At 41.3% G+C, this 27,210-nt stretch overlaps 1 protein-coding gene and 1 long non-coding RNA gene across 6 annotated transcripts in view; one reads left to right on the top strand and one right to left on the bottom strand.

Annotated features, from left to right (window-relative positions):
* MAPKAPK5 (MAPK activated protein kinase 5) overlaps positions 1 to 19,192 on the bottom strand; it is a 36,760-nt gene extending 17,568 nt beyond the window's left edge. For 2 of the 5 annotated variants that reach the window (XM_081802196.1, XM_081802194.1), the window contains exons 1-7: positions 18,710 to 19,192; positions 6,388 to 6,461; positions 5,608 to 5,683; positions 4,931 to 5,028; positions 3,099 to 3,207; positions 1,273 to 1,362; positions 430 to 525 (exon numbers count right to left, since the gene is read on the bottom strand). In XM_081802196.1, the coding sequence (XP_081658322.1) occupies positions 430 to 525; positions 1,273 to 1,362; positions 3,099 to 3,207; positions 4,931 to 5,028; positions 5,608 to 5,683; positions 6,388 to 6,461; positions 18,710 to 18,745 (579 nt within the window). In that variant the 5' untranslated portion in view covers positions 18,746 to 19,192. Of the gene's footprint in view, positions 1 to 429; positions 526 to 1,272; positions 1,363 to 3,094; positions 3,208 to 4,930; positions 5,029 to 5,607; positions 5,684 to 6,387; positions 6,462 to 13,046; positions 13,140 to 18,709 lie in introns of all 5 variants that reach the window. The other 3 variants (XM_081802197.1, XM_081802195.1, XM_081802198.1) reach the window with 3 other exon arrangements.
* Positions 19,193 to 19,443: 251 nt separating this feature from the next.
* Positions 19,444 to 21,460, top strand: LOC145716851 (uncharacterized). Its single transcript, XR_014139797.1, has 2 exons — positions 19,444 to 19,683; positions 19,841 to 21,460. It is a non-coding gene; the product is annotated as an uncharacterized LOC145716851 (long non-coding RNA).
* The last annotated feature ends 5,750 nt before the right edge of the window (positions 21,461 to 27,210 follow it).

Consider the following 27,210-nt stretch of genomic DNA (forward strand, 5'->3'; position numbering starts at 1 on the left):
AAGTGAAACACTTCTTGAGTTCCATTCATACGAATTTCTACAACAGGCAAAACTAACCCATAATGAAAGAAAGTAGATCAGTGATTACCTGGTGCAAACTGACTACAAAGATACACAAGAGTTCCTCACGTGACAGAAATGTTTCATATCTTGATTGTGGTGGTGACCGTGCAGGAGTATCTATTTGTCAAAACTCATCAAACTGTACTTAAAGCATGAGTATTTTATTGTATACAAATCATACCTTGTTTTTAAAACAAGTTGATTTTAAAATAAAATGCCTGCATCTAGTTAAGCAGACTGTAGCTTTCTGAAGCTGAGTTCTTCCCTTCCCATTGGTAATACATGCCCACTTGTGCTGTGGAAGAGAAGAACGTGTCTACAGACAGCCCGGTGACACATCCTGTGGCAGAAAGAGTAAATGCTTACCTGAGGTGCAACGTAATAAGGGGTGAACTGGGGTGTCATCAAGTCCCCTTGGTCAATTTTGGCAAATCCAAAGTCACACAACTTCACTGGGGCATCCTGAAATAAAACAAATGGGAGTCATTGCTCCAGAGTTCTCAGTAAACACTAAAGGAAAATCCAGGTGGAAGACAGGTTATCTTGTGCTCTCTCTCACGAGTTTCTAGCTGACACCGGAGCCTATGAATAACATGTCCTCACATCTGGAGAAATGATTCATACTGAGGAATTTTTCTTAGTAACACAGAGGTAAAGAATTTCTATCCACTCATAGCTGGCCTTGTTTCATGACTGGTATATGCAGTACTAAAATCAAGATCTTAACCAAGTGCCCCCTGGCTCTATCTACTGGCCCATCATCTCCAATCCAGGGTGCGACTTCACTTTTAGCATCAACTTCAAGATGGCCAGAGCAACTTATTTGGTGGGACATGGTACAAGGGGCTGGAGAGAAAAAAACACCTTATCAGCATTAACGAACGGCAAATACAACTATTACACTTCAAGGTAATATTTAACAGCATATAGATTCCTGCCCCTTTCCAAAGCACCCCCAAATCATATCCAAAATCTTAAGTCTTACAAATGTATATCAGTACCATCCAAAATTATCAATGCCAGGGGTATAGTAGAATGTCTCTGAGCCTCTAGCAAGGAAACAAGTGGGGAAAGTAAGCTGCTGGAAGCACTTTGGCTTAAAGCCTCTTCACCATGGATTCAGAGAGCTCTGAATCTACACCTACACACCCATTCCCGAACTGTGTTGAGAGTGGCAGCACTAAAAGGCAGAAAAACAAGTCATCTCACCAAAGAGTTATCCTTGAAGAGCAGATTTTCAGGCTTGAGGTCTCTGTGAGCGATGTTTAACAAGTGACAGTGCTGTAGAGCCAAAGCTATCTGGAAAAGGACACAATGGAGCAAACATGTCTTAGAAAAGATAGCTCTTTAATGCCCCTAGCTTAGAGAACTCAGGATATTTAAAAAAAAAAAAATCCTTAATTAAGTCGATTAAGACTGGGGTTGGTTTTCAATTTTACAGCAGAAATTAAGTAAGACTTTGGGTACCAAGAAACAAATGAATTCAGCTTAGTTTAGCTGCAACCTGTATTTCATTAAGCTAAATAAATAAATAAACAAATAAATAAATAAATACAGTAAAACACTTCTTTGCCCAAGTAAACCGATGGGTACCAAGAAATAGAAATGAATTCAGCTTAGTTTAGCTGCAACCTGTATTTCATTAAACTAAATAAATAAATAAAACAGTAAAACACTTCTTTGTCCAAGTAAACTGACAGTTAAATCCTGTACGAAATGGGAAGGACGAAATGCTTCCAATTCCACTCCTCTGAGATGCACCCACCACGGCAGCGTAAACACTGTGCCGGGCAGTCTTCAGCAGGCCTGGGCTCCCCTAGTAGGACAGTGGGCACTAACACCTGGCTCCGCACTGTCCGGGGGTTCAACTCCAGGCTCTGCCTTCAAGAAAAATGGAAAGCTGCTAACTGCATTTTTCCACCTGATGTTCCAATTTGCTCATCCCATTTGCTGAAATGAAATGTCGCCTGTTTAGGTGGGTTGGAAGGGTTTTTGTTTTATATGAGATTCTCAGAGCACATCCTAATATTTGAAATCTTTGAAAAATACAAGATGTAATTTTTAAAATTAAATAGAACAAATTCTACCTGTTCTTCAACTCTCAGTATGGAATTGTCTTGGCATTCCAAATATCAGCCCCCCCCTACCAGAAAGGAGGCATCCAAAAATGCTTAAGGCTCCCACACACTGTTAGCACTTGAAGCTGAGGCCGCTGGCTGGCCGCGGCCAGCTCACAAGCTCAGCTAGTGCGCTACCAGAGGGCCAAGTCTTCCGCTAATGCCACAAGGGGCTCTGGCCCAGTGAGCAGAGACTTTGATAGGAATTCTTGCTTTAAGTGAGGGAAGAATGCTTGAGGCTCATGGAAAATTTGGAAGAATTTTGTATTTAGAACCAATTGAGGTCTGATTTCCTACTTTTTGCCTTGCTTGCTTGGCCTGAAGATAAGCCTTGTGGAGTTAGCTTGTCACCTCCTCAAGAGGTTATTTCGTTAGATTCCTAGTATTGTTTGTGACATAAATCATTTTTCTAGCAATAAAATGTGATGTCAAAATAGAGAGACTATAATCAGGAATAACCCAGAATTACAAAGACCTTAGAATTCTATTAAATCTGATGAGGTGACTCAGAAGCAAAAAGTATCTTGTATACAATTGTCCCAGAAGATATTTTTATCCCATACAATCTTTCAGGTGTTATCAACAGCAATTTATCTCAAAGTCCAACACTGCTTGGAATGCTACATACTCAAAGATATCTACAGTCTACAGAGGAATTAAAAGATTACCTTTCTTCCAGAGTTTATTTAAATCTTATAATAGGCAAGCAATTGACAACCACTTAAAAATACAGTCCCCCCCCAAGCATAAAAGGGGTCACATTTCTCCTGTCAAAGCATCTTTTCTGATTACATAACAAAGCAGGCAATGAGAGATCAAATAGAGCTTTTCTTCAAGCTTTCTTTTATTCCCCCCAATGAAATTGTGCTTGTTAACCAACATTGTTGGCAGTTTGATTGGTTCCCGGGGTTAACTTGCCTGCTTTGTTACTTGGCTGGCTTGCTTCTCTGTAAAGTGCCGGTGCTGGCTGATTCTGTGAAATAGCTCTCCCCCTTCCATCATCTCCATTACAATTAAGAGTCGAGCCCTGTTTGAAAGCATTTGATTTTGTTAAGTTAAAAAAAAAAAAAAAAACTGAAACATCAAATAGCTAACCTAAAGATACCTCATCTACAAAATGTGTAACTACTTCCTAAGTCTAGCCCTACCATGCCCCTTGGAGTTGGACCCCTTGTCACTATCAACTGGACACTATAGATAAGGAATACCCCTCACCTAAAATTTTCTAAGACGCTAAAATGAGAGTAAAATAATTAAGTTTTGAAGACAATGATCCTTTTGAAGATACTGGACTTAACTTGTTATTACTAGATGTTAAAGGGGGGGTGATCTTTTTTTTTTTTTTTTTTGAAGATTTTATTTATTTATTTGACAGGGAGACAGCGAGAGTGGGAACACAAGCAGGGGTGAGTGGGAGAGGGAGAAGCAGGCTTCCCGCTGAGCAAGGAGCCCAATGTGGGGCTCGATCCCAGGACCCTGGGATCATGACCCGAGCTGAAGGCAGACGCTTAACGACTGAGCCACCCAGGTGCCCCAGGGGTGATCTTTTAAGTGACATGTTTTTGTATCATATTTAGGGCAGCTAGATAGAAAGTGCATTGAAAACAGAATATGACTTTGTATAGGATATGAATTTCAAGTCACTTGGCTGGTGTGGGCTACCTTGGTATTCACTCTCATTCCTTGTCTGTCTATGTCTGTATCTATGTCTGCGTGTCTCTCTCCACTCCTTCTCCCCACTATACTAGTTTTCCATGTGACCCACAGCATACCCAGCAAGACAGCTGGACAGGGTTACACAGCTACTAAAGAAAAGCAAAAATTCTCATGTTGTTAAAAAAATAAAAAATCGGAATTCTGGTTACCATTCTTTGATATAAATGCTTCCAGCTTCTATCCAAATGCTTTCACCAACAGAGCACAGTTGTTAAGAAAGTTATGATTTCCCATTTGTTTTTACAAATCCATCTTCTTTCTCCACCTGGAAGAACCCTACCAAGTCCTAGCCCCCACATAACCACTCTGTGAGACACCTCACCTCCCCAGCCTACAGTTAGCAGCTCTCTTCTCCTTTGTAAGCTCAAAATATCTTATGGATGCCTCTCCTTGGTGCCTATCACATTGCTATGAAGATAGGTTGACATCCCAGTCCCCAGAAGAAATCATACCTTATTTAACTTTGAATCCCCTGGAAGACACTTAGAATGCCACCCAGTGGGCTTGCCAAACATTTGGCAGCTAAAAGAATAATGTTGATTTATTCCTTTAAAAGGAATGTCAGACTAAGCAATAAGAGCTTTTTGCCATATCAACTCTAAGCCAGTGCCTAGTAATATCTGGTCCCCTTTCACTAATTTGAAATAGAATCTATTTTAATTCCACATTACATACTTTTTTTTTTTTTTAAGAGAAAGTAATCACAATAATCAGGGGGTCCCAAAGAGTAGGTGGGGCATAGATGAAACAAGACTGACAATGAGTTGGCCAACCCAACTGTTGAAGTTGGGTGATGGCTACCTGGGGATTCATTACATAATTCTGTCTGCTTTTACAAATGTTTGAAATTTTCCAAAATAAAAAGAAGAGAAGAGAGAAAGAGGGAGGGAAACAGGCAGGCAGGCAGGAAGAGAAGGAGGGATGGAGAGAAAGGGGAAGGGGGAAAGAGAGCACAAAAGAGAGGAAAACCCCACTACACCTTGACCTACATGTAGAGAGGTGGACATGTGGTGATGACCCCCATGTAGTCTTACCTGGGGCTGGACTCATGAGGAAACTGTACACTGTTAGCAAACACTTCAATAATTTGAACTATATTTGGGTGTGTGGCACACATCATGTGCAGACGTACCTTAAAGAGAACAGAGGAAACGTATCACCTCACCAACAGATTTACTTTCTACTGCCCCACCCATTAGCAAATGAAAAATCTGGCAAATAACTCATTTTGTTTCAGAAATTATTCATGTATCTCTAAGCAAAAGAATACGTCCTCCACTGCACATGTTACTAGTATGTCATCACCACACCCAGATGATTTAAAACAAATGTGTATTTTTTAGAACTAGAAACACATCCTCACAGCCCTCCTGCAGCACACTTACAAGACACTAGTCACCATTCTCCACTCTTCAAGGAACTTGTCCAATAAGTAAAAGCTGAGGTAAACCTGAATACTTCAGGGTATAAGAACCACATTAATTGAAAAAGAACAAGAGGTGGTTTCAAGGAAGTAAGACTGACAGCCTTTGGTACTGATAGATATGAGACCACTTTGTAATGATGACAGGAATAGGGAAAAGGGGTAAATATGGATATAAAATTCTTTGTGCATCTCTGTATTCCCTCCAGGAAGCTGCCTTACTTGTAAAAAGAATAATCTCTAGGCACTTCCAATATTTAGGCAAATCAAGGCAATAAAGGGTCATACCTCATTTCTAGCTTTTGGACGATCAAAGAGAATTTTCAGTGCAAACCGTTCTTGAGTAGATTTCTTTACACAGACTCTAGATTTGGAGGAAAAAAAATCAATCAGAAATCATCTACGTTACACTGAAAACTAATTTAATAGGTTTGTTCTTTTAGAACTGTACTTCTAATCAAGAATATATCCGGGTGCATCCAAACAAACTTGCCCCTAGGGCTAGCAGGTGGAGAGGCAGAAAAGCCATCTCACTCTCCCGGCACAGGCCTCAGCTCCTGAGCCATGTGGGAGCAACCTGAAGAAGGCCAAGGAAGGAATGGCCAAGGATGGCCTCTGCTGGCAACTCTCACAGTAGCTCCACAGTCTCAATATCTTTTTTCTTTTTCTTTTTTTTTTTGAGAGAGACAGAAAGAATGAGGGGGTGGGGGCAGAGGGGCAAGGAGAGAATCTTAAGCAGACTCCACACCTAGCACGAGCCCAACATAGGGCTCGATCTCACAACCCTGAGATCATAACCTGAGCCGAAATCAAGAGTCAGACACAACCAACCTAGTCACCCAGGTGCCCCAGTCTCGATATCTTAAATGATTCTATGTTACAGATCAGATGACTCAGTCACTTAAATATATTTCTAAATGGATGAGGAAAAGCCTTACATAAATATGTCCACTTGTTAAATTAAGGCTATTTCACAAATCTGGCACACCTGATGCTTCTAATGTACAATGTATGTCAAATGGCCCTTTGCGGAGCAATTCTGCCATAGTTTTGCATGTCGTCTCTTACCTAACTGGACCACTAATTCCAGCTCCCAGCTTCTGAGTCCAATTGATATTGTATTCCTCTAAAATGGAGGTTTCCTATTAAAACAGAAAAGGGAGGGGGCAGACAATGATTCTCCAATTAAAAAGCCGAATAATAGAGCAAGGTGGGACAACAGAAAACCTTATCACTCACTATCTCATCTTCTAAAAGAAACTGATAAGTAGGGCTTTGCATTCTTTTGGCTTTATAATTAGGTACTTCTTCTAAATGACTAAGTTAGGCACTGTTTTCCAGCAAAAAAGAAAGCAAACACTTTTGGATAAGAAGAAATTCTTCAGCTCATCCACAAGGTCCACTTTACTCAATGTTTTTCAGGGGGTGCGGGGTAGTGTGAGAGGAACATATTCTTTCAAAATGCTTCACTACTGAATATTCAATTGCTAAAATGAAATGGTCAGTATATTTTCTGAGGTTCCAGAAAGACTGCTCTGATAAATGCTTCTATGATATAGAAGGCCTATACCCTTGAAGAAGTTGATCAAATTGTTGAAATAACTGAATAAATTGAGACTTAAAAGTTCAAATAAGGTAGTAGTGAATATAATAGTAAATTTATCTAATTTTCAACAGCATCATTTTGAGTACAAAGATATCGTCACATTCATTGTGTAACTATATTTTTTATAGTTTTCAATTGTTTTATTTACAGTTTTAATAGCTTCCAATAGTTCCCAATACAGCCTCTATGATTTAGTGAAAGTTTTTATGGAATTCCTGTCTAATCACTATATGCTGAGCTTCGGTTGCCATAGGCTTTCAGGCATGAAAACCACATATTTAAGTTATGGCAGGCTAAAATTCACTTTTCAGGGTTCCACAGGAAGAAAAGGAAACCAAATGGAGACCCTGAGAAATTAGGCTGGAACTCATGAGATTTTCAAAGTGTTTTGTTGCAATGAGAATTGAATAGAATCGCAACTCCCAGTACATGGGAACAGGGTATCTGTCCACACTCATTGAGCAGTTGGTATGTGCCAGACACCAGGCTAAGTTCAGAGACAGAAAAACAGAGCTTCTGCCCAATTAATATGCAAGCATACAAAATAAGCTTACAACAGGCATCATCTCCACTTTCCTGCTGCCCAGTTCTTGATAAAGGTTCTCAGCATATAATAAATGCTCACTAACTATGGAATGAGAGACTAGAAAGTAGACTAAAGCTGGATGATAGAGGGATATTGACTTGGGAAAGATCAGTTAGATCATTACACAAACTTCCTTCAGAAAAACTGTACACGAGGGTTAAGGAGCTTGAGGGCACGCAGTGAGTTACACGGACTAATGAGACTAGAATCTATGGCTTTGGCCTCTTCCCTAGCACCATTCCAGCTATCAAAGTTAACTGCCTTACACAGAAGATTAGGGACAGATCTTGCCCAATCAGGGAGGTCCCAGGCTCTGTCCCCAATCACCACCTCCTAAACAGAATTCAAACCTACCCATTTAACTTGCCTACCTCCTTTATGTTTCCACTGCATGGCCTTTAGAAGTGTTTGAGAAGACAGGGAGGAATACAGGATTGGGAAAGAGGGAGTTGGGAGCATAGTCTAAGCTTCATGGTGGAGTAAAATCATTTGCTAAACCCCTCCTTCTCCTCAACTCTAATGAAAACATACACTCATAGGAGATCCATGGAAAAGAGAGATTTGTTCCATGGAATTATCTGTCATGAACAAATCAAAGAAGTGTTCATTTGCCCAGTTCCTGAGATGTGAAAATAACGTTAGACAAAATTCTTCACTGTGCTGGTGCTTATTCAGATGGTACTCTACCTAATACACAGCCAAGACCGTTCAACTTGTAGAGGCTCTGATGAGGCTCTGACAGGAGTTTTACCACTTGCCGTTACAGAAGATAAGAGAGGCACTACCAGGCCTCTCTACAGCCCTGATTTCTGAACCCTGTTTTCCTTATACCTCTTGTCCTCTTTCCCAGCTTTCATTCTTACACCTTTGTTGATGGTGCCATAAACACTAACTGGTCTAAGGCTTCAAGAAGCCTGGCTGGGGAGGAGAAATAACAGTCTCAGATCTGTCAACTCTTCCATGTGTGGATGGCCTATTTTCTCACATATTTTAATGACAAGGAGAATATAGGAAGGGATGGGTCAATTAAAACACTTCACTGAAGGAAATTATGGACTAATTCAAAGGCATCAATGAGAAACACATTGACTGAATTCTGCTAAAGAAATATATATACTGCCTTAAATTAATAAGGATATAAATACATGGAATGAAGTAATTCTTTGGAATCCTTCTAGACCAAGGGTTTGGAAATCACAACCCACAGGCAAATCTATCCATTGTCTGTTTTTGTAAATAATAAAGAAAATATATTTGTGAGAGATATAAAAATAATAATATAGTAAAAAAGTTAACATTTACTGGATTAAAAAAAAGATCCAACCATAGCTGTCTATAAGAGATATACTTTGGATTCAGAGAAGCAAACAAGTTAAAAATAAAAGGATTTCAATGATTATGCTGGGTAGACTGGGTATCCACATGCAAGCAAAAGAACAAAGTTGGACCCTTAACCCCATACACAAAAACTCAAAATGGATCAAAGACCTTAATGTAAGACCTAAAACAATAAAATTCTTAGAAAAAAACATAGGACACAAGTTTTGTAACACTGTATTTGGCAATGATTTCTTGGATAAGACACTAAAGGAACAGGCAACAAAAGAAAAACTAGACAAGATGAACATGAAAATTTAAAAATTTTGTGCATCATAAAACATTATTAACAGAGTAAAAAAGGCAACCCACATAATGGAAGAAAATATCTGCAGATCAAGTATCTGATAAGGGATTAACATCTAGAATATACAACAATTCCTAAAACTCAAAAACAACCTGATTCAAAAAATGGGCTAGGAACTTGAGAAGACATTTTCCCAAAGATATACAAATGGCCAATAAACACATGAAAAGATGTTCAGCATCACTAACCATGAAGAAATACAAATCAAAACTCCAATGAGATACAACCTCACACCCATTAGGATAGCTACTATCAAAAAACAAATAAATAGGGGTGCCTCAGTGGCTCAGTTGGCTAAGTGTCAAACTCTTGATCTCAGCCCAGGTCTTAATCTCAGGGTTGTGAGTTCAAGCACCACGCTAGGTGTGGAGACTACTTAAAAAACAAACAAACAGAAAATAACAAGTGTTGGTGAGGATATGGAGAAATTGGAATGCTTGTGCACTACTGGTGGGAATGTACAATGGTACATTTCCAATGCCATGAAAAACAGTACGGCAGTTCCTCAAAGAAATTAAAAATAGAATTACCATATGATCCAGCAATTCCACTTCTGGGTATATACCCACAAGAACTGAAAACAGGGTCTTCAAGAAATATTTGTATATCCATGTTCATAACAACTATTCATAACATGGAAGGGACCTAAGTGTCCATATACATATGATGGAATATCATTCAGCTTTAAATAGTAAGGAAATTCAGAAATATGCCACAATATGGATGAACCATGAGAATATTATGCTAAGTGAAATAAGCCAGTCACAAAAAGACAAACACTGTATGATTCCATTTTTCTGCGGTGCTTAGTCAGTATTACAGAGACAGAAAGGAGAATGGTGATTGGTAGAGGCTGGGGGGAAGGACGCAGAGGAGTTACTGTTTAATGGGTACAGAGTTTCAGTTTTACAAGATCAAAAAAATTACATGGATGGATGGTGGTGATGGTTGCACAACATTATAAATATATTTAATACCAGTGAAGCGTACATTTAAAAATGGTTAAGATGGTAAATTTTATGATATGAGTAATTTTATTACAATTTTTTAAATGGAGAAAAAAGTAAAAGGATGGAAAAAGATATACCATGAGTAACTATAAGAGAGCTGAAGTAACTATAGAGACAACAGACAAAATAGACTTTAAAACAAAAGATATTAATAGAGAGGCACTTTTTATAAGGATGAAAAGGTCAATTCAACAGGAAAATACGAGGATTATAAACATATATGGAGGCACCTAAGAACAGAGTCCAAAAATATATGAAGCAAAAATTGACAGAATATAGGAGGAAAATAGATAATTCAAAAATAATAGTTGGAGATTCCACTACCGCTACTCTCAGTAATAGAAAAGCTAAACAGAAAATCAGCTGGATGTAGAAGACAACACTGTCAACCAACTTGACCTGACATCTATTAGAACACTGCATCCAACAACAGGAGAATACACATTCTTCCCAAGTACACATGGAGTATTCTTCAGGATTAATCATATGCTGGATCATAGTCTCAATACATTTTTAAAAACTGAAATTATATAAAGTTCTTCAACCATAACTGAAATTAAGCTACAAATCAATTAAGCTACAAATCAACAAAAATTTTAAAATTACATAATACTTCTAAATAATCAATGGGTCAAAGAAGAAACAGGGAAATTAGAAAATATTTTGATCCGAAAGAAAATAAAAACACGGGGCGCCTGGGTGGCTCAGTCACTAAGCGTCCGCCTTGGACTCAGGTCATGATCCCAGGGTCCTGGGATCGAGCCCCGCATCGGGCTCCTTGCTCCGGGGGAGGCCTGCTTCTCCCTCTCCCGCTGCCCCTGCTTGTGTTCCCTCTCTCGCTGTCTCTCTGTCAAAAAATAAATAAAATCTTTAAAATAAATAAATAAATAAATAAAATAAAATAAAATAAAAACACAATACAGTAGTCCCCCCCTTGTCTGTGGGGGGTACATTCCAAGATTCCCAGGGAATGCCTGAAATCAGAGCTGGTACCAAATCCTATATATACTATGTTTTTCCTACACATACATACCTATGATAAAGTTTAATAATTTAAAATCTATAACATTATAAATTATAATTTATAAATTAGGCACAGTAAGAAGCTAACAATAATAAAATAGAACAATTACAACAATATACTGTAATAAAAGTCATGTGAATGTAATCTCTCTCTCACACACAAGTATCTTTTTGTACCACACTCACCCTTCCTCTTCTTGTGATGGTGTGAGATAACAAAGTGCCTATGTGATGAGATGAAGTGAGGTGAATGACGTAGGCTTTGTGACAAGGCATGACCTTCTGATGATTCAGAAGGAGGATCGTCTGCTTCCAGACCATGGCTGACCATGGGTAACTAAAACCACAGAAAGCAAAACCATGGCTATGAGGGGACTATATGCTAAAATTTATGATGTACAGTTAAAGTGGTGTTTAGATGTAAATTTATACCTATAAATCCCTACATAAGAAAGATCACAAATCAATAACCTAAGCTTCTACCTTGAAAAACTAGCGAAAAAAGAAATACTCAAAGGAAGCATAAATAATAAAAACTAGGGTAGAAATCAATAAAATAGAAGACTGAAAATTCAAAACCAAAGTTGATTCTTCAAGAGAACAAAATTAACAAACCTTCAGCTAGACTGAAGAGAGAAAAAACACAAATTATTACTATTAGAAATGAAAGAGGAGACATCACAATTGACCTTACAGGAAGCTAAGCATTATAAAGGATCACCATAAAAAACTTTACGCCAAGAAATCAGACCACTAGATGAAATGGACAAATTCTAGAAAGACATAAATTACCAAAACTCACTCATGAAGAAATAGAAAATCTGAATAAATCTATAAAAGAAACTGAATTAATAACAAAAAAATCTTCCCACAAAGCAAAGCCGTGACCTACAGTTTTGGGGGTAAATTCTACCAAATCATTTAAAGTGCAGTTTCTCAGGCGCCTGGGTGGCTCAGTTGGTTAAGCGACTGCCTTCGGCTCAGGTCATGATCCTGGAGTCCCGGGATCGAGTCCCGCATCGGGCTCCCTGCTCGGCAGGGAGTCTGCTTCTCCCTCTCCCACTCCCCGTTTGTGTTCCCTCTCTCGTTGTGTCTTTCTCTGTCAAATAAATAAATAAAATCTTTAAAAAATAATAAATAAAAAAAAATAAAGTGCAGTTTCTCATCTCAGCATCACTGACATTTTGAAGCAGATAGTTCTTTGTTGTGAGATTGTCCTGTGCATTGTTAAGATGTTCAGGAGCATTCCTGGCCTCTACCTGCTAGATGCCAGAAGCATCCCCTACCTGCAATGAATAACTATAATGTCTCCAGACACTGCCAAATGTCTTGTGAGAGACAAAAACTGCCCCCTATTGAGAACTATTGATTTAATGAAATAATACCAAACCTCAACACAAATTCTTCCAGAAAGTAAAGGAGGGTATACTTCCCAACTCATTTTGAGGCACATATTACCCTCATACCAAAGCTAGACAAAGGCATCACAAAACTATAGACCTATATCTCTCATGAATACAGATGCAAAAATCCTCAGCAAAATTATTAGCAAACTGAATACAGAAACATGTAAGAATAATTTTACATCAGACTAAGTGGGGTTTATACCAAGAATGCAAGATTGGTTTAATACCTGAAAATCAATTGTTACTATATATCACATTAAGAATAAAGAACAAAAACTATATGATCAACTCAATAGGTGAAGAAAAAGCATTTAACAAAAACTCAATGCCTATTCCTGATAAAAACTCTCAGCAAACAAGGAACAGAAGGGAACTCCTCAATTGGACAAAGGACATCTACAAAACCACTTACTTAGTGATAAGTCTTTAATGCTTTCCCCCTGAGATCAGGAACAAGGCAAGATGTCCACTTTTGCCACTTTCTTTCAACATTGTACCTGAGGTTCTACCCATGGAATAAGGCAAGAAAACAAAATTAATAGCATACATCCTGTAAAGGAAGAAGTAAAACGGTATTTATTTGCTGAAGACATGATTTTTATATGTAGAAAATCCTAAAGAACCTACAACAACAAAATCTAGAACTTAGCAAATGTGGTAGGATGTAAAACACATTATCAAAATACAGAAATGAACTGTTATTTCTATACACTAGTGACAAATAACCCAAAGAATGAAATTAAACAATTCTTAATATCATCATAAAGAATAAAATATTAGGAATAAATTTATTAAAGAGTGCAAGCTCCATACACTGAAAACTACAAATACATTGCTAAGAGAAACAGGAGAAGCCCTAATGAAATGGAGAGCTATACCATGTTCTTGGATTAGAAGACAATATTGTTAAGATGGCAACTGTCCCCAAATTGACCTGTAGAATCAATGGAGCCCCTGTCAAAATCCCAGCACACTTTTTTGAAGAAATAGACAAGGTGATCCTAAAATTTATTTGGAAATACAAAGAACTTGAAGAGCCAACTTAATTTTGAAAAAGAGAAACCAAGTTTGTTCTCATACTACCCAATTTTGAATATTTACTATAAAACTTCAGTAATCAAATTAAGTATGATACTAGCATAAGGATAGTCATATCGATCAATAGAACAGAACAGAGAATCCAGAAATAAACTTTCACACTTATGATCAACTGATTCTCAAAAAAGGTAACCAAAGTAATTCAATAGGCAAAAGACAGTGTTTTGAACAAATTGTCCTGGAACAACTGGATATCCATATTAAAGACAAACAAACAAAACCGTAGACCTTTAGGTAACACCACACACAAAAGTTAATTCCAAGTGGATATTAGACCTAAATAAAGAACTAAAAACTGTAAAACTTCTAGAAGAAAATACAGTTGAAAAATCTTGTAACCTGAGACTACACAAAGATTTCTTAGCTATGACACCATAAGCACAATCCATAAAAGAAAAAGAAAAAAAGATAAACTGGACTTCATCAAAATTAAAACCATTAAAAGTGAAAAGATAAGCCACAGACTGGGAAAAATATTTGCAGATCATATGTCTGATAAATCACCTTTATTTAGAGAGAACTCTTACAACTCAATAATAAGACAAACAACTCAATTTAAAAATGAGTAAAAGATTTTAATATAGTTAAATACCAGGGAAAAAAATACATGAATGGCAAACATACAAAAAGATGCTCAAGAGCATTAGAATTAGTTTTTATTCGGAGTATATAAAGAACCCTTACAACTCAATAATAAGACAAATGACCCAATTTAAAAATGGGCAAATGATTTGAATAGACATTTCACCAAGAAAGATACACAAATGGCAGATAAGCACATGAAAAGTTGACCAACAATATTAGTCATTAGGGAAATGCACATTAAAACCACAATCAGGGGGCACCTGAGTGGCTCAGCTGTTAAGTGTCTGCCTTCGGCTCAGGTCATGATCCCAGGGTCCTGGGATCAAGCCCCACATCGGACTTCCTGCTCAGCGGAAGCCTGCTTCCCCCTCTCCCGCTCCCCCTGCTTGTGTTCCCTCTCTCGCTGTACCTATCTCTGTCAAATGAATAAATAAAATCTTTAAAAAAAAAACAAAAACCACAATCAGACCACTACACAACCACTAGGATGGCTAAAAGGGAAAGACGAATACCAAATATTTGTCAGGAAGGAAACAAAAACAAAGACAAAAACAAAAACAAAAAACAACAAACCCCTCAAACACTACTGGTGGGAATGAATAATGGTAAAGCTACTTTGGAAAAGTTCTGCAGTTTCTTAAAAAGTTAAACATAAACTTACCATACCACCCAGTAATTCCATACCTAGGTATTTAACCAGAAGAAATTAAAACAAATGTTTACACAAAAACTTGTATGGGCAAGTTTTATATATCATTTTGTTCATATTAGCTAAAACTGGAAACAATCTAAATGTCCATCAACTGGGGATGAATAAATAATAAAAAGATGACTCAACAATAAAAAAGAGATAAACTCCTAATATATGCACTAACACGGGTGAACCTCAAAAGTACTAGAAGTAAAAGAAGCCAAATATGTAAGACTATGTATTATACAATTTCATTAATTTGGAATTTCTAGAGACAAACCTAGTGGCAGAAAGTAGATCAGTGACTGTCTGGAGTGGGGAGTGGGAGTAGAGGCTGACTACAAATAAGCAAAAGGAACTTTCTAGGGGGGATGGAAATATTCTTTAAAAAAAAAAAAAAGAAAAGATTTTATCCATTTATTTGAGAGAGAGAATGCGAGCAGGAGTTGGGGGGGAGGGGCAGAGAGGGAGAGAATCCCAAGCAGGCTCCACACCCAGCACAGAGACCGATTTGGCACTTGATCTCACAAGGGAGATCATAACCTGAGCCAAAACCGAGTCAAGACACCCAACCCACTGAACCACACAGGTGCCCCAGGATGGAAACATTCTAAAACTGGATTGGGATGATAGTTGCACAACTCTGTACACTTACTAAAAATTCTTGAACTACACACTTACATTGACTGAATATTATGGTATGTAAATTATACTGCAATTTTTTTTTTAAAGATTTTTATTTATTTGTCACAGAGAAAGAGAGCACAAGCAGGGGGAGCAGCAGAGGGAGAGGGAGAAGCAGGCTCCTCACTGAGCAAGGAGCCCGATGTGGGACTCGATCCCAGGACCCTGGGATCATGACCCGAGCCGAAGGCAGACGCCTAACGACTGAGCCACCCAGGCGTCCCTATACTGCAATTTAAAAAAGATTTTTAAAACTAAGGAAATGAATTTTCATTAAGTTCATCAAATATTAAAAACTCTGCCATATACGGGGTGCCTGGGTGGCTCAGTCATTAAGCGTCTGCCTTCGGCTCAGGTCTTGATCCCAGGGTCCTGGGATTGAGCCCCGCGTCGGACTCTGAGCTCAGCAGGAAGCCTTTTTCTTCCTCTCCCACTCCCCCTGCTTGTGTTCCCTCTCCCGCTGTCTCTGTCAAATAAAATCCTAAAAAAAAAAAAGAACTCTGCCATATTCAATAGAAGGCAAATATGTAAGCAATCCCTAATCCCAAAATGTTCTTTCTTCAGGTTTATATAAGTGCCTTAGGAGTAGTGAGTCATGGGGCTATGGGAGAAGAGACAGAAATGAGAAGACAGAGCCTAAGGTTGTTGCCTTGGCCTTATCTTAATTATTTTGAAGAGTAATAGGATGAGATGTTAAAGTCTAATCAGACTGCTCTTAGGTAGTCAGGAAGCAGAAATTTAAATGGTCTGATTAGAGCCCAGGAAAACAGCTTTTCCAGCTGAACTCCACTGGTCTCAGACTTCACCACTGAGGGACATCCTCCAGAAAGCAAAACAATGAATTCAACACAATGCCGCAGAGCAGAAGTTTTATTTGATGTCATGCTGGCTTGCTTCCAAGGGAGTATATCCTAGTCAGTACTAGTTGTCAGATTAGATATTTTCAACTCCACTTATTTTTATTGGTTGGACACACTCAAACTAGTAGGCAGACTCACCAATGACCTGTCAAGTACATGAAGAAAAGCTAAAAAAATTTAAGAAAGTCAGATTGGGCCATAGTGACCAAGTGAAGAAATTATGACTTTCTTAAATGACTCTTTAGTTGCTATGAGCTAACATTCATCGAGTTCCTACTAAATGTTAGGTATTATTGTAAGCACATTTAGATATATTTGTTCATTAAATCCTCAAAAAACCGTATGAGCTGTGGAGTGTTTTTATCTCCTTTCTATGAGTGGGGACTGAGAAGTGAAGTGACTTACTCAAGGACACAGCTAATGAATGGCAAGGCTGACATTTTAACCCATGAGTTTACCTAGAGAAACTATGGTAGCCACTATGTAACATTGCCTCCCCATTTATATATTTACTCACTAGAACTATGTGCCTCTTCTGTTCAAAACTCCCTAGCGTTCCTCTGCTACTCAAGGTCAAAGCCAAAGTTCCTACAATGGTCTACAAGTCCCTATGTGCTCTAGCTTGCCATCACCTCCCTAAAACATCACTGACCCATTGCATTCACTTTGCTGTTCCTGGATCACACAAGACTTGTACCTATCTCAGAGGCTTTGTATCTGCTGTTCCTACTGCCTGTAACTCTTCTCTGAGACAGTGGAGGTTTGCTCCCTTGTGCCTTTCAGACCTCTACACAAATGTCACCTCTTCAGAGAGGCCTTCCCTGACTACTCTTCCTAAAATAGTACTCCCCACCCTTTTTATACTTAATTATAAGCACCTGACAATGTTTATTACCTAACTCCACCATCTAGAATATAAGCTCCAGGAGAGCAGGGACATCTAGGAGTTTGGCTTTGCACCACCAGTGCCTAAGACAGCACCTGGCAAAAAACAGACAATACTTGAATTTAAAAATCTGCCACATATGCTTTGATTCACAACCCAGTTATATAACTTTAGGTAACATTTCATGACCCCGTACCAATAAAATTCAAACCAAAAGAAAAAATGCAGTCTTTTAGAACCTTTATTTCTATTATTTAAAATCTGATCTTCCCTAATGTGTATGTATATTTCCATGCCTCCTTTAAAAGGTGAAGTTTCTTTGGAAAGTCTGATGACTTCTATAAACTTTGCTACACAAAAAATTGTTAAGTGTAACTTCTTAACTGTGTCTTGAAGGGGAAAATAAGCCCAAGTTGCCAATGGATGCCTGTCCCTCAAGGGAAAATGAAATTCTTAAATGCATTGACTTTAATACTGCAAAATAAGTAAATAACGCATATCGAACTTCAGGCTCAATTTACACAAGACTCTAATTTCCTAGCTACAGCTAGATGACTTTCTATTAGTACCTCAAAGTTTGCCTGTTTAAAAAAAAAGAGTAAAAAACAGATTTTTAAAAACTTTTCACTTTATTTGGGTCATTTTAGAACACACATATTTGCTTTGTTGTTGTTGTTGTTAACAGAGCAGTAAGTCACAGAACACCATGAGCTCTTCCTCAATAAATTAAATACTCCCTAGGAGGAGAGGAAAGAGGAATAGGTGAGGGAACATAGGCAAAAATAAGAACAATATGTGCCAAAAGATAGATTTTGTAAGAAGGCGAGCCACCCCATCTGAAACTGCAGGTTTCGAGGAGGCTGGTTTCAAACAAATCGAGAGCGATGGGTAAAGTCCAACTCTCCAAATACTGTTGCAGATCATCCGGAAACAAATACTGGCGGCACTTGGGGAGTGATCGAAAGTGAAGTAGTAGGGCCCCCTCCGTCCCACTCATATCAAGTATCTCCACGCCACTCACCTTGCATTTTAGATGAGCACAAATCACATCCCTACTTTAATCAGGGAAGTTAGAGGGAGTCGGACATCCCTCCCTATACATACACAAACCATTCACTCAAGGGCTGTAAAACGCAGTCCACGGAATCTGGGAAGACCGAAACCCGGAGTCGCTGGAACCTCTCACTCCAAGTTCTCTCCGCTTTCTGAGGCTGAGCCGAGAGGAATGCCACAGGGACAAAGCGGGGAGGAAGGGGGCATCTCCCCCTTACCTTGATGGCTTTCTCCATGTCGCTCTCCTCGGACATGCTCCTTGGGGCCTCTACGGCCGGGAGCGGCGGAGGCTGCACAGGTGCCCGGTCCCACCGTAGCCGGGGGAGCAAGGGGCTCGGCGCTCGGGCCCCTGGGCCTCGGGGAGACCGGCAGCAGCCGTCCCCAGGGACCGGCGGGGATGAGGGCCCCGGCGCCGGCTCCGCTTCGGTGGGCGGCTCTAGGCTGGCGGCGGCGGCCCCCGGGGACAAGCCTTTGTGCTGGGCCCCGTGCGGCCGCCTCCCGGCTTCATCCCCGGCCGGGGAGGCAGGCTCCCGGGGCAGGGCGAGGCGGGGAGGGTCCCCGTCCGGGGCGCTATGCAGAGGCCTCGCGGGGCCGCCGATTAGGCCTGGGCTCGCCAGGTCCTAATGAGGAACCTGCGCCTCCGTCTCCGCCGCCGGCACCGCTGAGAAGCCGAGCCCGAGCCGGCCGCCGCCGCCGCCGCCGCCGCCGCTGCTCCCGATGCCGCTTCAGCGCCACACATCGCCGGGACACCCGCGCCGGGCAGCCCCGCCGGCCGGCCGGCCGCCCGCCGGCGCTGTGTCCCGCCTGAGCTCCGGGCCGCCCGTCTTGCCGCCCGACTCCTTGCCCCCACGGCTCCACGTGCCCCTCGCCGCCGTCCGCTGGGGTTTCCGAGCGCCCCCAAACCACGCAGTTGATTTGCAGGCATCTGCCAGGGTCTCCTCAAGCTGCGCCACACTCGGGACAGGCCCCGGGGCCCTCCGCAGCGCTGGCGCTGAGCTGATGACGCAATGCGTCCGGCCCCCACGGGGCGGATCCACTGGAGAACGCCACCTGACTCGAGTGACGTTCGCGCCCCTTTTTCTTTCTTAGACGCGGAGAAGGAGGTTCGTTCCGCCAGAAACAGCGTACGTGCAGGAGCCGGGGGTTTCAACTCGTGATGAAGAGGAAACGGAGGTCCCGGGCGGGTCCAGCGGTAAGAGAACAGAGTTGTGTATAATAATAGCAGTCGTAGTTATATATTCGGAGGGTTAATTTTACCTGAGGCTCTTTTTCCCAATCAGGTTCTTTATTCTTTACAAAGCAGGCATTTGGCGCGGCGAGGTAAGTATGTTCTTACCCCGCGTTTACAGGTTAGGTAATTAAGGCTCTGAGAGCCCAACTCTCTTGGGCACAGCTGAGAAGTGGTCAAGTCAGAATTGGAACCCACGTTTGTGCTCCTTCCATTACACCAACTACCTGCCCAAGGACCTTGTACGAGCTGTTGGCAGATCACCTCTTCATTCGTTCAGTTATGTACTGAGCATCACCGTGTACCAGGCCAACTCAACACTTGGGAAAAATTGGAGCAAGAGTCGGTACCTACTCAGTGGATCTTAATTTCAGGAAAGCTAAGCAGCAAATAAACGGGGAAACAAGAGTTTGTAGGTGCCAAGAAGAAAGTTTACAGGATGCTGAGATAAGAGAATAACTGGATGTGGGGACTTTTCCTAGTAGATGGTCAGGGAATGGGGTAACACTGAAGCTGAGACCTCAGAGAAATGAGAAGGAGCTGACTGTTGCAAATCTGAGGAGGAGATTTCTGGGCGGATGGAACAGCAGGTGCAAAAATCTTAAGATGGAAATAAGCTAAATATGTTCAAGGACCAGCAGAATGTTCATTGTAGTTGGAGCAGAGCAAGTAGAAGGAGAAAATGACAAAGAATGAGGTTGGAGAGGTGGACAGAGGCTGTATCATACACCCTAGGGTCATGGTAATGACTTTAGATTTTATTCTATGTAATTGGAAGGTTTTAAACCAAAGAGTGATGCGAACAAAGTTATGTTTTGAAAGATCATTCTGCTAGATAGAGAAATATGGGCAAGCAAAAGTGGACACACGGAGAGTTATTAAGAGGCTATTGGAATAATCCAGATGAGAGATTATTTTGATGCTTAAACTCAGGTAGTGGCAGCAAAGATGGAGTAGATGGATTTATGGTATGTTTTGGGAGTAGAGTTGACAGTATTTCCTGAAGGATTTGATATGGAACGTGAGAATAAAAAATGAGGGCGCCTGGGTGGCTCAGTCATTAAGTGTCTGCCTTTGGCTCAGGTCATGATCCCAGGGTCCTGGGATTGAGCCCCACATCGGGCTTCCTGCAAGGGAGGAAGCCTGCTTCTCCCTCTCCCACTCCCCCTGCTTGTGTTCCTGCTCTCACTATCTCTCTGTTAAATAAATAAAATCTTAAAAAACAGAAGAAAGAAAGAAATCAAGAGTAACTTCTCTGAGTCTGGCTTCAGCAACTGGAGGGACAATGGTGCCGTTCAGTGATTGACGGACTTGATGCAGGTGAAGATGGGGAATGCATGTTTTTTTCTGTCGAGGATAATTTGAGGATTTTGTGTGATTTACCAGAGGATAAGTCAAGTAATTGGATATATGTTGTGGTACGGATGTAGTTGTCCTCTTTGTCGGCCATACGCCTACTGTACATTCCTCAGCCCCCTTAAAGTAGGTGTGGCCATGTGCCTGTGCTCTCCCCAATGGAAAGTGAACAGAAGAGATGTGCACAGTTTCCAGGCTCGGCCCAGAAAATTTGTCAACAGGTGCTCTTACTTACTCTGCCAGCTGGACGATGATGAGAAGGTTCTGGAGAAGGCAAGGCTCCAAGATGGAAGATTCCTGAGTAGAGGAGAACCGCTGCTCCATTGACTTATATATCCACCTAGGACTGTTACATGAGAAAAAAATAAACTTTTATTGTTTTGAACTTTTATGTATTTGATTCTTTTTGTAATAGCAGCTTTGCCTGTGCTAACACAAATAAGAGCAGTGATCCAGCAGTGAACTTTGCGAGAAAATTTCTGAATGAATTGACATTATCCATAACGTAAAGAAATAAAAGGTGCCTTGGATTTATTCATTCATTGATTCCATGATAATTTATCAGGTGCCTCTCTGTGCCGGGCACTGTGTTTACGTAATAGAAATCAGAGATGAAGAACTCATACACTGAGTCTGGCAGCTCAACTTACTGGCTGTTATCTGCATGCGCTTTCCCTCTACCTGAAAACAATCTCCCCTCCCAACACACACACAGCCTAATTTCTACATGTTCTTCAACCACATTCTAAATACCGTTTTAGGGGCACCGGAGTGGCTCAGTCGGTTGAGCAGCCGACTCTTGATTTTGGCTCAGGTCATGATCTCAGGGTCATGGGATGGAGCCCCATATTAGGCTTTGGGCTCAGCGCAGAGTCTGCTTGAGATTCTCCCTCCCTCCAGCTCACGCGCTCTCTCTCTCTCAAATAAATAAAATCTTTAAAAAAAAAAAATATTATCAGAAAGACATGCCTAATTCTTATCCCTAATCTAAGTCAGATATTCCTGTTGTCTCATAACTTACTTTCTTGTATTTACCACAGTTTTTATTTATGTATTTATTTGTTTGTTATTCTTTAGTGTTCTCTCCCCAACTAGACTGTAAATAATCTCAAGGGAAAGAATCTTACTTATTACCGGCCACATCCTCAACACTTAACCCACTGCAGGTGTTTAATAAATATTTTCTGAAGGAATCAGTGAATGGAGAAGGCAGAGCCCAGAGGAAGGAGGAGTTTCCTCCATTTTTTGCTGGGGAGGTGGCTGTGGTAGGCAGCCTCTAAGGTAGCCATCCATGATGCCCACCTCTAGGTATTCATTATCTTGTGTAATCCCTTCACCCTGCTTGTGGGCTGATCTAGGGACTTGCTTCTGATAATGAAATGTCATGTCTCAGATTACATTACAGAAAGACTTTGTCTTTCATCTTGGGTGCCCTCTCTTACTCTCTTCCTCATTTGCTCTGAAAGAAGCCAGCTCAAATGTGAGATTCTTTGTTAGTTTCCTGGGGGCTGCCATAATAAATTACCATAAACTGGGTGACTTAAAACAACAGAAATTTTATTTTCTCACAGTTCTGGAAGCCAAAAGTCTGAAATCCATGTATTAGCAGGGCTGTGCTCCCTCTGAAGGCTCTAGAGGAGAATCCTTCCTTACCTCTTCAAGCTTCTGGTGGCTCCCAGCAGTCCTCAGCATTCCTTGGGCAAAAGGGGTGCATTACTCCAGTCTCTGCCTCTGTCTTCACATGGCCTTCTTCTCTGTCCTTTCCTCTTATGGAGACACTATCATTGTACCCTAATCCAGTATGATTTTATCTTAATTACATCTGCAAAGACGCTGTTTCTAAATAAGTTCACATTCTGAGGTTACATGTGGACATGAATTTGGAGGGCAGGATACTAATCAAGCCACTATAGTTGCCTAGTAGAGGGGCCCACATGTCAAAGAACTAATGTCTCTTGCCAACTGCCAGTGATAACCTGAGACTTGCCAAAGGCCACATAAATGACTTTAGAATGGATCCTCCCCCGGTTGAGCCTTGAGATGATTGCAGCCTTCTGTCCCAGGAAGAGGCACCCAGCCAAACTGTGCCCAAATTCCTGACGCACAGAAACTGAGATAACAAATGTTGTTTTTAGGACACTGAATTTGGGAGCAATTTGTCACGCAGCATAGATAAACTAATACGGATTTTGGTGCCTGGAAGTGGGATGCTGCCATAACAACTAGCTAAAATGTGGGAGTGGCTTAGAACCAGGCAGTGGGCAGAGGCTGGAAAGATTTTTTTTTTTTTTTTTTAAGATTTTATTTATTTATTTGACAGAGAGAGAGCGAGAGAGGGAACACAAGCAGGGGGAGTGGGAGAGGGAGAAGCAGGCTTCCCACCGAGCAGGGAGCCCGATGCAGGGCTCGATCCCAGGACCCTGGGATCATGACCCGAGCCGAAGGCAGATGCTTAACGACTGAGCCACCCAGGTGCCCCGAGGCTGGAAAGATTTTGAGGAGTGCATTAGAGAAAGCCTACATTATCTTGAACAAACTTAGTAGGAATCTGTACTTCTCAGTACCAAAATCTGTCTTCGTCAGCTTGGGCTGCTATAACAAAATACCATAGACTGGGCATCTTAAAAATAGACATTTATTCCTCACAGTTCTGGAGTCTGGGAAGTCCAAGATCAGCGTGTGGGCAGATTTGATTCCTGGAAAGGCCTTCTTCCTGTCTTGCAGATGACCACCCTCTTGATGTGTCCTTCACATGGTGGAGGGAAAGCCACCTTGAGTGTCTTCTTTTTCTTATAAGGACACTAATCCCATCATCCTCGTGACCTCATCTAAACCTGATGACAACCCAAAGGCCCCACCTCCAAATAGCATCACAGTGGGGGTTGGAGCGTCAACATATGAATTTGGTGGGGAACATAACATGGCCTAAAGGTAAAGTAGAAGATGTGACTGTATAATAGTTTGTGAAGACCTCAGACAATCAAAGGTGGTACCTCAGAAGCCTATTCAGTCATGGAAAAGATCCTTTACAGAGAATGAGATGCATCTCGAAGATCCTCTCAAACATAAGGCCTCTAGAATGCTTGAGGTCATTGTTCTGCAGCAGTCACAGCAGAAACTGAAGATAGAGGGGGACTTGTTCAGGGAGATTTGTGGATGTGGCTTTAGTCTAATGGTGTGAATGCCCAGTAAGGTTCCCAGGAAGCCCACAGAGTTCTTGAAAGAGTCATATTTGGACTCTTGGAAGGAGAAAGAGCACAGGCTGAAAAGAGGCCTTTAGACCTCCAGGATTCTGGCAGGAAGCCAACTGAGCTGCTCAGCTGCACATATGTGCTACTTTTTATGAAATAGTATGACTCAGAGTGGAGCCAAGAGCCACGTATAATCATTCTCAGTCTCTGAGAACTGGAGGAGTTGCCAACATTTGCCGAGCTGGCTTTCAGACTTACTATGGGCCAGTGACTCCTTTGTGCCTCTCACTTCCCCCTCCTTGAACAAGAATGTCCATCACTGTTGTCCTAGGCTGGTCCCACCACAGTATGTTGGGTGGACAAATAATTTGTCTCCTTATTTTCATAAGTCTACAGATTGGAAAGATCGTATTTTGAGGAGATGTACTTAAGGAACTATACTTAAGGGATTAATTTACACCTAGACTTGATTTAGTTTTGAGATTCTGGACTTCCCGCTGATGCTATAGTGGGATGAGGCTTTTGAGGCCCTTCAAAGGAAGAGGGTGCATTTTGCATATGCGAAAGACATGAATCACTGGCTGCCAGAGGACAGGTTGTAAAGGGTAGCTTCTATGATAGTGCCTGGTGATAGCTCTATGTAGTCCCCCTCCCCACCCCCCACCTCTTAAAGGTGGCCTGGAACCAGTGATTTGCTTTTAATAAACGGAATATAGCAAAGTGATGGAATATCCCTTCTAGGATTAGGTTACAAAGACACTGTGATGTCTGTCTTTGGCTCCCTCTCACTCTTTTGCTCATTTGCTCTGAAGGAAGTCAGCTGCCATGTTGTGTGCTATCTTATAGAGGAATCCACATGGCCAAGAACTGTTGTCTCCAGCCAAGAGCCCACAAGGCCCTGAGCCCTGCCAAGAGCCATGTGAGTGAGCTGGGAAGAAGATCCTCCATCAGTTGAGCCATGGGATGACAGGAGCCCCAGCCAACACCTTGACTGTTGTGAGGTTATGAGTCCGAGCTGGGTGTAGAGATTACTAAAGAAAAAAAATTGTGGGTTTTAAGCTGCCACATTTGTAGTCATCTGTTCTATAGCAATAGATAACTGATACAGGTGGTTAAGAAGAAGAGGCATGCAGGTGAGAGGTCATGGTGACCTGGACTGGGATGATTGCAGCAGACCTCAGGGAGAAGGGAACAGATCTGAGATGTATTTTGCATGTAGAGTCAGCAAGAGTGATTGGATATGGGGGATACAGGGGAAGGCAGTGGCAAGGGTCATGCCCAAGTTATCCCAGGGCACAAGCTCCCAGTGGGCAGGGGTGACTGACTAAGAGCAAACTCCCTGGGGGTAAAGGAGCACTTGTAGGGGCTCAATGAGTAAAATGTAAGGGTGGATGGATGAGAACCTGCAGTCAAATGACCCTGCATGTCATTTTCTCTGATGCACAAGTGCCCTTCATCAGTTTTGGAAGAGTGACCCTGCTTGGCAAGGGTTGGAGAGGATGTGGAGAACCTGGAACCCTCATACATTCTCATACATTTTAATTGGTGAGCTACTGTGGGAGACAGTTCAGCAGCTCCTCTAAAAGCTCAACATAGAATTCCCATGTGTTCCAGCAATTCTATCCTAGATACATACCCCAAAGAATCAAAAATAAGTATTCAAACAAATACATGTAAACAAATGTTCATAGTAGCACCATTCACAATGGCCAGAGATGGAAACATCCTAGATGTCTGTCAACATGTGAGCGGATGAACGAAATGTGGTATATCCATATAATGGAATATTATTCAATCATAAAAAGGAAAGAAGCACTGATTCGTGCTACCACATGGATAAACCTCAGAGACATGATGCAGAACAAGAAAAGCCAGAACGAGGGGCGCCTGGGTGGCTCAGATGGTTAAGTGTCTGCCTTCGGCTCAGGTCATGATCCCAGGGTCCTGGGATCGAGCCCCACATCGGGCTCCTGGCTCAGCAGGGAGCCTGCTTCTCCCTCTCCCTCTGCCTCTCTCCCTGCTCATGCTCTCTCTCTCTCTGTATCTGTGTCTCAAATGAATAAATAAAATCTAAAAAAAAAAAGAAAAGCCAGAACGAAAGGTCACATATTTTATGATTTCATTCATAGGAAATTTCCAGAATAGGCAAACCCATAGAGACAAAAAGCAGACCAGTGGTTGCCAGGGCCTGGGTGGAGAAGGAAATGGGGAGTAACCATTTCATTGATACAGAATTCCCTTTTGGGGTGATGAAAATGTTTTGAAATTAGATAGAGGTGGTGCTTGTACAGCATTGAGAATGTGCTGGATGCCACTGAATTGTACAGTTTAAAATAGTGGTCAATTTTATGATCTGTGAATTTGACCTTAATTTAAAAACCAATATGACGGGCGCCTGGGTGGCTCAGTCATTAAGCGTCTGCCTTCGGCTCAGGTCATGATCCCAGGATCCTGGGATCGAGCCCCGCATCGGGCTCCCTGCTCTGCGGGAGGCCTGCTTCTCCCTCTCCCACTCTCCCTGCTTGTGTTCCCTCTCTCACTGTGTCTCTCTCTGTCAAATAAATAAATAAAATCTTTAAAAAATAAAAATAAAAACCAATATGAAAATTAGCCCCATTACTCTCAAAAGGATCTTTCCTTTTTAAAATGAATTATTTCATAACACAGTTAAAAGTCCACTTAAAGTATTAACAGACCCAGACTACTAGATGAATTTTCTAAGTGCTTAAAACAAGGGTGGTGAGCTTGTGAGTCTGACATGTTTAGTCATCTCACTTATTGGATAATCTGCTTGAGTAATTGCCAGGGAAGCATGTTGCTTTCTTTTCCCATGGTAGCTTGGGATAGCTCTCGTTCCAAGTGGGGCCTTTGATGATTTGAGACAAGAAAGGAGTTGAAAACCATATAGCCTTTCTCCCTCCCCCCCCGCCATATTTTCCCTCTA

This window comes from Leptonychotes weddellii, chromosome 13, assembly GCF_054177405.1.
Source record: "Leptonychotes weddellii isolate Sample4059 chromosome 13, ASM5417740v2, whole genome shotgun sequence".
Classification (NCBI taxonomy): domain Eukaryota; kingdom Metazoa; phylum Chordata; class Mammalia; order Carnivora; family Phocidae; genus Leptonychotes; species Leptonychotes weddellii.